The sequence below is a fragment of the Perognathus longimembris genome, chromosome 19, assembly GCF_023159225.1.
Source record: "Perognathus longimembris pacificus isolate PPM17 chromosome 19, ASM2315922v1, whole genome shotgun sequence".
Classification (NCBI taxonomy): Eukaryota; Metazoa; Chordata; class Mammalia; order Rodentia; family Heteromyidae; genus Perognathus; species Perognathus longimembris.
Genome location: NC_063179.1, coordinates 38,130,344 through 38,143,145, shown reverse-complemented (window position 1 = coordinate 38,143,145; position 12,802 = coordinate 38,130,344). Strand labels below are relative to the sequence as shown.

At 35.9% G+C, this 12,802-nt stretch overlaps 1 protein-coding gene across 4 annotated transcripts in view; it reads right to left on the bottom strand.

Annotated features, from left to right (window-relative positions):
* Kif2a (kinesin family member 2A) overlaps positions 1-12,802 on the bottom strand; it is a 57,346-nt gene that overhangs the window by 11,442 nt on the left and 33,102 nt on the right. For all 4 annotated transcript variants that reach the window (XM_048368439.1, XM_048368440.1, XM_048368437.1 and 1 more), the window contains exons 7-16: positions 12,340-12,435; positions 10,826-10,880; positions 9,884-10,046; positions 7,184-7,274; positions 6,994-7,057; positions 5,894-5,985; positions 4,820-4,962; positions 3,998-4,202; positions 3,316-3,426; positions 2,324-2,391 (exon numbers count right to left, since the gene is read on the bottom strand). In XM_048368439.1, coding sequence (XP_048224396.1) covers positions 2,324-2,391; positions 3,316-3,426; positions 3,998-4,202; positions 4,820-4,962; positions 5,894-5,985; positions 6,994-7,057; positions 7,184-7,274; positions 9,884-10,046; positions 10,826-10,880; positions 12,340-12,435 — 1,088 coding nt within the window. The remainder of the gene's footprint in view (positions 1-2,323; positions 2,392-3,315; positions 3,427-3,997; positions 4,203-4,819; positions 4,963-5,893; positions 5,986-6,993; positions 7,058-7,183; positions 7,275-9,883; positions 10,047-10,825; positions 10,881-12,339; positions 12,436-12,802) is intronic.

Sequence of the window (12,802 nt, the reverse complement as noted above, 5' to 3'; positions counted from 1 at the left end):
TAGCCTAAGCTGCCCTTGAAGATTCAAGACTCTTTTGTCTTCACCGTACAAGAGCTGGGTGTAGTATACCCTTCCATACCTGACTTAGATCATGGCTAAGATCATGGCTTTTCAAAGTTTCTTTGCCACACATGCTGGCAAGTTCATTTTACTCTTTTTACTCCAAAGCTCATTTCTCATCTGCTTCAGAATTTAACTTGGACTTTAATCTCATTCACAATTTTTTCCTGTCTTACAAATTCCTTCCCAAGCCAAATGTTACGGCTTATAGGAATCATAATCCTCAAATATTACTCTTAAAACCTCTTAATCAAAGCTGGGCACTGGTAGCTCAAGCTTGTAATCCTAGATACTCAGGAGGCTGAGATCTGAGGATTGTGGTTCAAAGCCAGCTCAGGCAGGAAAGTCCGTGATACTCTAATCTCCAATTAACCATCAGAAAACCAGAAGTGATGTTGTGGCTCAAGTGGTAGAGTGCTAGCTTTGAGCTGAAGAGCTCAGGGACAGTGCCCAGGCCCAGAGTTCAAGCCCCACTACCAACACACACACACACACACACACACAGAGAGAAAGAGAGAGAAAGAGGGAGGTGAGAGAGAGAGAGAAGAGAGAGAGAGAGAGAGAAGACTTTTAATTATTCTTTTACCCAAGACAATGAATGTTATTTCAGCTTCAGAAAGAGGCAACCTGTTTGTCCTTTATCCTGCACAGGTCAATGACAGTTGTCAGTGTCTTTTCACTATACTCTCCTGTACATATCAAATTTTGTCAGATGACAACAACTGGATTTATCTTCAGTTTTGTCACTTAGGGTCTGTGTGTACCATTATAAACTATCCCTCAATTCCCACCATACATAAATGTGCCCATCCCAACCTGAAATTCCATGTGCATTTGAAACTATTCCTGAGTACAAAGCATAAACTGCTTTACATATTATCAATAATGACTCAGCCGCTTACTGAAGCTGGAAACACTGCTGGCATCCATGTTGACCTGAAAAACTTAAATTTCTTTCTCAATCTCTATATTTCCCATATATAAGCACTTAATGTCAAGAATTCTTAATACATGGAAAAATAATTTTTCATAATACAGATTAGCCCCTTTATTTTCATTTACATCACATTCTTTCCTTTGGTATTACTTGGACTGAACTCAGAGTCTCATGCTTGCTAAGTAGACCTACTACCACTTGAACCTTACCCCAACCCCTTTTAGATTTTTTTGTTGTTGGTTCTGGGGCTTGACTTCAGGGCCCAGGAGCTGTCCTTGAGCTCTTCTTTTACTCAAGGCTACCGCTCTACCACTTTGAGCCACAACACCACTGCTGGTTTTTTCTGGTGGTTAGCTGGAGGTAAGAGTCTCACCGGTTTTCCTACATGGCTAGCTTTGAATCATGATGCTAAGATCTCAGTATGAGCCATCAGAACACCAAACCCCTTTTATTTAGTAATTTAAGAAGAATTAGCATGGCTCAAGTGTAATCATGTAAGTAAAATATATTAACTTCTTAACCTATAAAATGTAATCATGTTCTAAGACATAAAGGTAAATAAACACATCCGGCTCTTCTCAAATTATACAAAACATTTCCATTTATTTTTATAACTTCACAAAAGAAGTGTATTCAGTAACATGCAAAATTTTATTTTATTTATTTATTTTTTCCAGTTTGGGGCTTGAACTCAGGGCCTTAGCATGGTTCCTGGCTTCTTCTTTGCTAAAGGTTAGCACTCTACCACTTGAGCCACAGTGCCACTTCCAGCTTTTTCTGTTTATGTGGTGCTGAGGAATTGAACCCAGGGCTTCATGCATGCTAGGCAAGCACTCTACCACTAAGCCACATTCCCAACCCTAAAATTTTATTTTCAAAATTGAAAAAATGATATAGTTTACCCTATCAGTTTGTTTTGCTTGTTTCATTTTCTTTCTGCCAGTACCAGGGTTAGAACTCAGGGCTCCCAGCTCCTGTCAGGTTGCTTGTTGGCTACTCTACCACTTGAACTGACCTCCAAGGCCAGCATTTTTGCTGGTTAATTGCAAATGGAGTGTCGGGACTTTTCTGCCTGGGTTGGCTTGGAACCACAATCCTTTAGTATCAGCCTTCTGAGTAACTAAGATTATACACATTTGCCACTGGTACCTAGATGACTATGTCCCTCAGGCTAGTCTGAAACTTGAGATCCCCCTCCCTAAGCTTCCCCAATGCTACACAGGCATGAACTATACTGTCAAACTGCCCTATGAGATATTAAATCATGCTAATTACTGCTCTAATATATTAGTTTCTAATTTCAAATCAGAAAAATATCTTTCATACCTGTTTGCATATCTTAATGTATTAAGTGTATTTTCACAGGATGCCATTCCTGGAGAGATTGTGGCGATCTAGGGGAAAAAAAAAATCGAAGTTAAAAATATCATAAATAATCAAGAAAATAAACCTAACTAATAATACCTTTAGGTTTTACTTTACAAAGGTTTCTAAAAATATTTATGAATAACATCTGATCTCTAACCATATAGTTATCAAATCTATTAAAAATATAAGCAACTCTCAAGATAACCAGAAAATTATTAAAAAGATTAGCGATACATGAAGGTAAAACACTTAAGGGAACAACCCTGAATGACTGCCTCTTCTTAATTTTATTTTTATTTATTTTTTTGCTGGTCCTGGGGTTTGTATACAATACAGTACTATAAGCAAACAGCTAAATCCTTTAAAAGAGATTATTATTTTTTGGTTCTGGTACTGAGGCTTAAAGTAGGCCTACGTGCTATCCTTAGTTTTTTTGCTCAAGGAAATCCTCTATCACTTGAGCCACATCTCCACTTCTGGCTTTTTGATAGTTAATGGGAGACAAGAGTCTCAAGGACTTTCTTGCCCTAGCTGGCTTCAAACTTCGATCCTCAGATGTCAAGCCTCCTGAGTAACTAGGTTTTATATTTTCATTTGCTGCTCACACACCATGGGGGGAAAAAAGTGTGGAGTTAATGTTTGCTAAACAAAATGAAACCAATCCAAACCAAAAAAATCTCCAGGAGAAAAACAGTGTATTTACAATGTATTTATTCATTTTACACACAAACACGCACGCACACACATTCAGACAGTGGAATCAACACAACACATTACAGCTGCAATATATTCCTTTCTATCAGTTTGGCAGGGACCACATCATCTTAAATATCATAACCGCTCACAAAAAAAGGACTGAAACAACTGGAATAAATATGGGTTTAAATTTCCTAGGTACTGTACAACAATACCTTCAGCATTAAAGACACTAAAAACAAAAATGCACTTACCATGCAGGTACGTGAGTTTTCACCTATGAATGAATCCCTTAACACCTGAGTGAGCTTACTTGCTCGGAAAGGAGTATGAGGTTTATTTCTACCTAAGGCTCTGATGCACTCCTGAAAATTAAGAAAGCAGGTATTATGGATAAGGCTTTCCCATCATTCCAAAAACTTTATCTGAAAACTATGACTAGTGTTCAAAAGTGACAGGCAATAGAAATACTGTACAAAGTAAAATTTTAAAGTAACATTCCAAAAGAAAAAACTGTACATATTATAATCCTTCCACCCTTTGCTTTTCGAGTAAAGGAAAAGACAAATATACATCTTATATTGTAATCTTTCCACCCTTTGCTTTTCTACTAAAGGAAAGTTAACTGGCCTAACTTTTGAAAACCATTCCATACTTCTTTCTAAGACATTACTTATTCGCTCAGTTCTGTTGTCTTCCTGAAGAAATCACAACTGATTACAACTCTTCAGTGTCTGTCTAGGCAGCCTCAGAATAAGCCTGCAAATTCACCTACCCTAGGTACAATAAACAAAAGCTATAAATTCAAGTATAACAACTAGATTTGGAAAACCCCTCTCTTTTTTAGTCGGTTAAAAGCAGCCCTATTATTTTACAATCAAACAAAATTAAAGTCAACAGTGAAAGGCCTTTCCCAATTAAATGCATTTTATTTACCTTGAGTGCTAAAAGGCTTTTATTAATTTCAGCACCTTCAAGCCTCGTTTGCCTGTCTGCACTGGAAGTATCAGCTCCTCTTTCATTTCCAGCCAAATCAATGAGAGAAAACTTGCCATGCAGTTTTCCTTTTCTTCTGAGAATAATCTGAAACACTGCATGGCTCCGAGATGAATGTGCATTTGCAGATGTTTGACCAGATGTTCTGCAAAGTGATTAAAGACATCCTGATATATACAAATCATATTAACCATGGTACTTTTACTCCAAAAGCAACAACATAAACATCTATTTAACCAGATTTAATGATTTAAATTCAGAAGACACTCTTAATTTAACTCTTAATGAGGAGGTTCATATACTATAATCTCCCATTCTCCCAATACTATGGTATTAGCAGGAATCACTCAAATCACAATGTAACAAAAAATTTTATGAATGGTGTGTGTGTGTGTGTGTGTGTGTGTGTGTGTGTGTGTGTGTGAGAGAGAGAGAGAGAAAATCCTGGGGCTTTGAACTCAGGGCATGGGCAATGGTCCCTGAGGTTTTGTGCTCGAGGCTAAAACTCTACCACTTGAGCCACAGCTCTACTTAAGGTTTTTCTGGTGATTAACTAGAAATAAGGGTCTCACAAACTTTCCTGCCAATGCTGGCTTTGAACAGTGATTCTCAGATCTCAGCTTCCTGAGTAGCTAGGATTATAGGCATGAGCTACCAGCAGCGGGCTGAACAATGTTTATTTCAAAATACATGGGAGAAAACTATTCATTTTTAAGTTATTCCTAATTTCTAAAACTGAAATTTCCTTCTCTTGAGATTTACCTGCAACTGTTGCCTATGTCAATAAGTTTCAGGACATCTTCCACACATTTGACCTCTCGTTCTTGTAATCCCACCACTTGAACCTGCTGTTTTCCATCTTCTAGTACTCTTAATTTTGTTTTCCTATTTAGCAAGTCAAATACCTATGAAAAAACCATATTCAAATTAGAAAAGAAAAAAAACAGTTGTACAAAAATAAGAGTCTGAAAATTATTTGAGATGAAAATAGTCAATATTAGAATGCTGCTTGACAACAAGAGCTTCAAATAATATTTATTTTTCTTTTCTTTTTTGAGGGGGGGCAGTCCTAGGGCTTGAACTCTGGGTGCTGTCCCTAAGCGTCTTTGTGCTCAAGGCTAGCACACTACTACTTGATCCACAGTGCCAACTTCTGGCCTTTTCTGAGTAGGAATCAAACCTATGAAATTTTAGTTAACAGCTAAATACCCCAAATCATCTGGCTTCAATCTACTTCTACTGCAGACAAAGAAAAAAGGCGGGAGAAGTCCCAGGGCAGGATTGAAGCTGCTCCTTTGAATTAGTTAATCGGAGGTAAGAGATTCAGGGACTTTCCTACCCATGCTGTCAAATGATATTTTTTATATCTCAAGACAAAAAGAACTCTAACGCAATTTAACAAAATACACATAAAATTTATAGTAGTGAAGAATGAAAGCAATGTGAATATACTCAATGCTGCTGAACTGCACACCTGAAAATGTTTAAAATTTCTGTGTTTTTTTTTACCTCCCTCCCCTCTTTTTTGGGAAGAGCCTCAAGCTTGCTAGCTAAGTTTGCTACCACTTAATCCATGCTCCTGGTACTTTTTGGCGGAGACAGCCTCACACAATGACCTACTTTAGCCTCCTGAATAGTTGAGATTACAGATGTATGCCAATGTGCCTGCCTGCCTTATTTTAAGACAGGATCTCTCTCATGGTTTTGCTCAACTTGGCCTAAGAACCATGATCCTTCTGTTTCTACCTCCTGAGTAGCATGGATTATAGGAACATACAACCATATCCAGCCTGTATTTTTTTTTACAATTTTAAAAATTATTAAGTTTCCACATACCTTTCCACTATAGATTTCAAAGAAGGTTGCATATACTTGAAGTTCTAGTTTCTTATAATTTGGCTTCTTTATCATTAAAAAGACATCTCGAGCTATCAAAAATTTCACACACAAAAAACTGTTAAAATGCAACAAACATTTTTAAATCCAATTTAATTTTTCTAGTTTTAAGGGAATCAGCTAATTTTCACCTATGATAGCATCAATTATAAAAATAACTATTAATTTGATTTAAAAACTGCAACAGAAGCGACTCTGCTTTATATCTATAAAAGCATGCTTTTATTTATTCTTACAAATAACATAAATAGGTGGTCAGAATAAAGTCGTTCCACACCAAACAGAGGCTTTTAATTATTTTTATTTTAAAAAATGTTAGGCTGGGCACTGGTGGCTCATGCCTATAATCCCTAGCTACTCAGGAGCCTGAGATTTGAGAATCACAGTTCAAAGCCAGCCCGGGCAGGAAAGTCTAATGAGACTCCTATCCACAATTAAGCACCAGAACCAGAAGTGGTACTGTAACTCCAAGTGGCAGAGCACAAGCCTTGAGCAAAAATAACTCACAGACAGTGCCCAGGCCATGAGATCAAGCTCCACAACTAACAGGAAAAAAAAAATGTTGTGGGTAGCACTGGGATTTGAAATGAGTCAACATTTGAGACCCCACACCTCCTCCACCTTGGTCCTGGGGCTTGAACTCGGCCTGGGCGTTGACCCTGGACTCCTTTTGCTAAAGGTTAACACCCTACCCAATTGAACCATAGTGTAGCTTCCGGCTTTTTCAAGAACTTGCCTGCCCAGGCTGGCTTCAAACCATGATCCTCAGATCTCAGCCTCCTGTGTAACCAGGATTACACAGACATGAGCCACAGAAGCTTTTTACAATGTAGCTATTCAATAATTTATACTGGCTTAATAATAATGTAACCCAAGTATAATAAAAATTATTGTCATCAACTTTACAGTTCTCTTTTAAATAATCTGATAACATACTAATGGAATATACACTATATCTAGCTATATAGTATTTTAAAGCTTTATTTCAAAACCACTGATTAACCCAACAATACTAAAAATTACGTGCAAAGGATGCTTACCTGCTAATGCATAAATTCCTTTAGAACAATCCTGATTCTTTCCTGAAAAGTCACCACCCATAGTCTACATTTGAGAAAGGGGAAAAAAAAGACATTATGCAGGAATCACTCTTAAGAATTTAGGTCTTAAGAATTTCATAGGGAAAAGAAGTGGGGCATCATACCAAGATACCAGGATGTAATTACTTACATGCGTTTTTCCACTTCCAGTCTGCCCATAGGCAAAGCATGTAGCCATTCCTCTTTCAAATATAGTTTCCACTAATGGCCTAGCGGTAAACCTTAAAAATAAAATGTGGTTGTCATAAATATTTGTTAAGCAAGTAACAAAAGTAATACCAAATAGAACAAAGTATATTTTATTAATAAAGCAAACAGCAAGACTTTAAACAAATTGTTTTTTTAGTTATTGTAAAGGTGGTGTACAGAAGGGTTACAATTACATAAGGCAATGAATACATTTCTTTTTGAACAATGTCACCACTTCCCTCATTTTCTCCTTCTAAACACCCTCCCCCACAAGCTGTATGGTTCATTTCCAACACAGTGTCTAGTTCACTGCTCCTTTTGTTCATCCTTTGTCCTACAATTTCTGTGCTTCTTACCCAAAACAGATAAACTTACATACAAGACAAAAGGACATTTTTAAATAATTATTTTTGAATACCTAAAAATTATTTCAATAATTTCAAATAATAATTTCCTAAAAAAGAATTGTCATAGTAATAATGAAGGTAAGACAAACAAATCAAAAGAAAATAACATCGCCAGAAATAGCATCAAAAGTATGGTAATCTAAATAGAGAAGAATAAAGGGGATAAAACCCGTAAAAATATTCTCTTTAGACCTTTTAAGTAAGTAGAAAAACACCAATTACCTTGAATGTGGATGAATAAATTATACTTGGGAAAAAAGGAAACAAAAATTAAACCTGAAGGACAGTGAGTTCTGAGCTGAGGGACCATATTCAAAAAATGAATGCCAAAATATTGTAACTTAGAATTGTAACTTGTTATTTCTCAAACATACTGGTAAAATTCCACTGTTAGAATTCAAATAAAAATGTGGAAGCAAGGTACCAGTGTAAGGAGGCTCAGATCTGGGGATCACAGTTCAAAGCCAGCCTGGAAAGGATAGGTCAGTAAGACTCTTACCTCCCATTAACTAGAAAAACGCTGAACTTCAGTGGAGCTGTGAGTCTCAAGTGTTAGAGTGCAAGATTTTAGTCCTTGCCCAATTACCAGTACAAAAAAAAAAATATTGGGAAAAGGTAGAAATACTCCTTCATTAAGCAGAGTACTACAGAGGAAGCTAGAAAACAAATCTACAAGTGGAACACCAAATTCTGTAGAATTTTAATATAAAATTGGAGAAGGAACACAACAAAAAGTACAGGAAAGTTAGCAGTATTAGGAATCATCAACATGCGAAATGAGTAGCCCCCTCCCCCTGCAATGCAGGCTTCCTAAATTCATAAACATTAAGCATGATAGATTAATTTTAATTTTTATTTTTTTGGCCAGTCCTGGGCCATGAACTCAGGGCCTGAGCACTGTCCCTGGCTTCTTTTTTGCTCAAGGCTAGCACTCTGCCACTTGAGCCACAGCGCCACTTCTGGCCATTTTCTGTGTATATGGTGCTGAGGAATTGATCCCAGGACCTCATGTATACGAGGCAAGCACTCTTGCCACTAGGCCATATTCCCAGCCCGATAGGTTAATTATTGTAGAGGTCAAATAGACATACTTTAGTGAGAATGGAATAGAAGGGAGTAATAGAGGAAGAGAAAAGAATTGTTTGCAGAATGCTAAAAAAAAGTACAATTTATATGCCAGACACCAGTGGCTCACACCTGTACTGTAATCCTAGCTACTCAGGAGACTGAGATCTGAGGATCATGATTCAAATCTGGCCTAGGCAGGAAAGTCATGATACTCCTATTTCCAACTAACCACACAAAGCTGGAAGTAGAGCTGTAGCTAAAGTGGTAAAGCCTTGAGCACACACACACACAAAAAAAAAGCTGAGGGAGAGCACCCAGGCCCAGTGTTCAAGTCCCAAGACTGGCAGCAAAATAATAGTAATAATAATAAATTTGTAATTCCCTTTAAAAATGCTCCTCACAGTATCTCTAGCATTCAGTTATTCTTCAATTGTATTCTTTTTATTTATAGGACACTCTGATTACTTGCTAAAAATCATTGATTCTGGCCTTCACATTTTGTTTTAACATAATTCTTATTAATTTTAAACTTCTGTTTGTAGGCAGGTTTACAAAATAAAAGACTAATAAAATATAACATTCAAGTAATTGCAAATTCACCTCTATTCAAAACAGAACAGCAATATGTGCTGTAATCAATGCAAAATTAGCAGGTGCTTGCCTACCAAATCTAAGGCCTTTGGTTTGATCCTTAGTGCCATGTGAAAAAATATAAAAGGAAATTTAAAAAGCAGAAATGATTGTTTGTAGAAAGTGATCTATGAAAATCAAACACTGACAAAAGTTTGCAATGTCTACATTTTTAACACATGACTGCTTAAATTGTGTAAACTGAAGACATAAATACAGGATTATCAAGTATTAAAACTATACTCAGCTTAAAGATGATAATCTAAAAATTTACATGTTTTGCATTACATCCCAGGACTATAGATTACGACATTAGCATTTTCCAGGAATTTCTTATCCATGTCTGTGAAACATGTTAATTATTAACTGACACTGAAAACTTTGAGAGCAATACTAATACTTATTTTTTAATTTATCACATTTTTCTTAAACTCAGAACAAAAAAAGAACATATTACATTTCTGGAAAGTAGAAATAAGTACAAAGGTAATGAACACACAGTTTAAAAACACTCTAATTTAGAACAAATTGCCTACCTGTAAACCATCTCATTAGGAGCTGAGTCATCAAAGGCGTAATCAAAACGAAATGTTTGGTTTTCTAAGTACCTTGTTAAATCTACTTTTTGTTTAGGTTCATGTACCATCACAACATCTTTACTAGGGATTGTGATCACATCAAGATCTTTCATTTGAGTTTCTAAAAGAACAAATGAAAATCAGTACCCCGTATTTTTTTCACAGCATTTCAATGTACAAAATTAATCTTATTAAGAATTTAGATCAAAGAAGACCTATAAAGAAAATAGATCATAAACATGCCCATTCAATTAAGCAAACTATGTCAACTAAAAAGTAAAATAAGCAAGATTTGTTTCTGTGAAACAAGAATAAAAAATGGCAACGCTTTAAAGAACAGTAACAATTCAACAGGTCTACCCATAGAAATCTACCTAAGTTAATGCACAAATTAAAGGAAATGGTTAACATTTACGTTTCTAAGCCAATGTGATTTATGTAGTTATCAAAATACATTACTAATTACATGACTTTTCAACTGTTTTTTTGTTTTTTAAGACAAGGTCTCATGGGCTGGGGACATGGCCTAGTGGCAAGAGAGCTTGCCTCGTATACATGAGGCCCTGGGTTCAATTCCCCAGCACCACATATAGAGAAAACGGCCAGAAGTGGTGCTGTGGCTCAAGTGGCAGAGTGCTAGCCTTGAGCAAAAGGAAGCCAGGGACAGTGCTCAGGCTCAAGTGCAGAGTGCTAGCCTTGAGCAAAAGGAAGCCAGGGACAGACAGTGCTCAGGCCTTGAGTTCAAGGCCCAGGACTGGCCAAAAAAAAAAAAGAAAGACAAGGTCTCATGACATAGCCCAGACTGGCACAAAACCTGAAAAGCAGCCTCACTATTCTAAGTGTTGGTCTGGGCCAACTTGCTGTCCTTCAACTTTTTATAGAGCTTATTAAGCATTATACCTTTTTTATTGAGTGGTCGTTTTCTTACACAAACACATATTCTATGTTCATCAATCTAGGAATAAAAAATATTTTACTTCAGTGATTATCAGTAGTATGTAAAAAAGAAATACTTCTTCAGTTTCTAAAAAATTATGCATAAAACAAGTATGACATTTAAGCTTAAGAAATAAATTAGCTTTGAACACATTTTAAAGGTGTCAGACACAATTATTTCTAGAGTGTAATAGAAACATGCTAATTTTGGCTTTGGTAAACCATTGCCTTGGGAAATAATTACATTAGAAAACAATTTTTGTAGTGGTACTATAGTACTTGAAATGCTATGTAATATACAAAAAATTTTAAACTTTCTATTCTAGAAAGTGTTATATATATTCAGGTTGATTATCAGGAATGTTGTTGGCAGAAATTATTATAGGTAGAATCCAGAACTCTCAGGTCAGAGCAAAATAGACAATTTTTTAAATTAATGGGTAAGTGTGTGTGTGTCAGTACTGGGGCTTGAACTAAAGGCTCCATGATTTTGTTCAGCGTTTGCATTCATATCTGGCATTCTGCCCCTTATACTACTCCTCTAGACCATGGCAATTATTATGCATAAATATTTTTCCATAAACGTTATATTCTCCATGCAACCTTCTTGAAATAAAAATGGTACTGTGAAGCTAAAATCAAAAGCCAAAAAATTTTACTTACTATTACCAGGTTCATTAAATTCTACCATATCCTATATAATAAACCTAACACAAATGTACTTTGTAGCCAACACATTTTGTAAACGTTAGGTCATATGGATTAAATTATTCTCAAAGCATTTGCTGTGTAACTAATTCTCTTTCCATTTTTTGTTATTAGTCCCAGTACTGGAACTACTAATAACCTTTTTGCTTGAGGCTGGTGCTCTACTATTTGAGCCACAGCTCCATCTCTGGCTTTTTTTGCTCATTAGTTGGAAATAAGTAGTATGGACCATTCTGCCTAGTCAAGCTTTGAATTTTGATCCTTAGCTCTCAGTTCTCAGTCTTCTGAGTAGCTAGGATCACTGGCATGAACCACCAGCATCCAACCCAAAATCTCCTTTTTCAATTTCTGGTCTACTGCAGCCTTCAAGAACCATCACTTTGCTAAAGCCAGAATAATAAATTTATTTTAAAATAAAGATGAGTAAAAAATTGGAGTTGGATCACTAGCTAAAGCCAAAGAGGAAATGAGCTTTGTGGCAACTGGAAATGAAACTGAGCCTTCTTAGATCACACTATTAACTGCTCTCTGTCCTTCCCAAAACAGGAAAGCTTTGCATGGTAAAAAGGGTATCTCCCTGGGCAGTATTTCCAGTATTTGAAATTATGGGAGATGAGTATACAAGATGATTTGATTTTCTTCTTAAATGAGCCCTCATAAAGAAAGAAAAATCATATACAGCTAAATGCAAAATGAATTTAGCAGACAACATATTTTTATTTACAGTATAAGTAAGTAGTGCCAATACAATAGTTTACAAAGAATCTTACTGGATCTGCAGTCGTTAATGGTCTATAATCCAAACTTCCTCTAAAGTCTCTGATCATACACATAATTTCATAATTCGGGTTTGTAGCATCAACATCCTAACAGAAAACAAAGAAAATTTACCAGTTATAAAACTACATGCTGTATTTATGTTGCAATTGCAATTCAACTATAATTGTGTCATTTGCCAAACCAAACTCAAATTGAAAGTGTGACAGTTTCAAAGCTCAGGTTTAATGTATTCACAATTACTGACAAATTAAAAATGTAATTAGTTTACACGTATCTTGCTAATTACAAAAATTCCTCAAAAGAACTATCTTTTATTTAAAACATCACCTATTATACATATGCTTTATCTCAGAAAATAAGAGCAAGAGAGAAGCAGCACTTATGTGAAAGACTGGAAAAGAATTCTAGAGAAGTTGAAATTGTAGAAGATGCGATCTAGATTCAAATTACTCT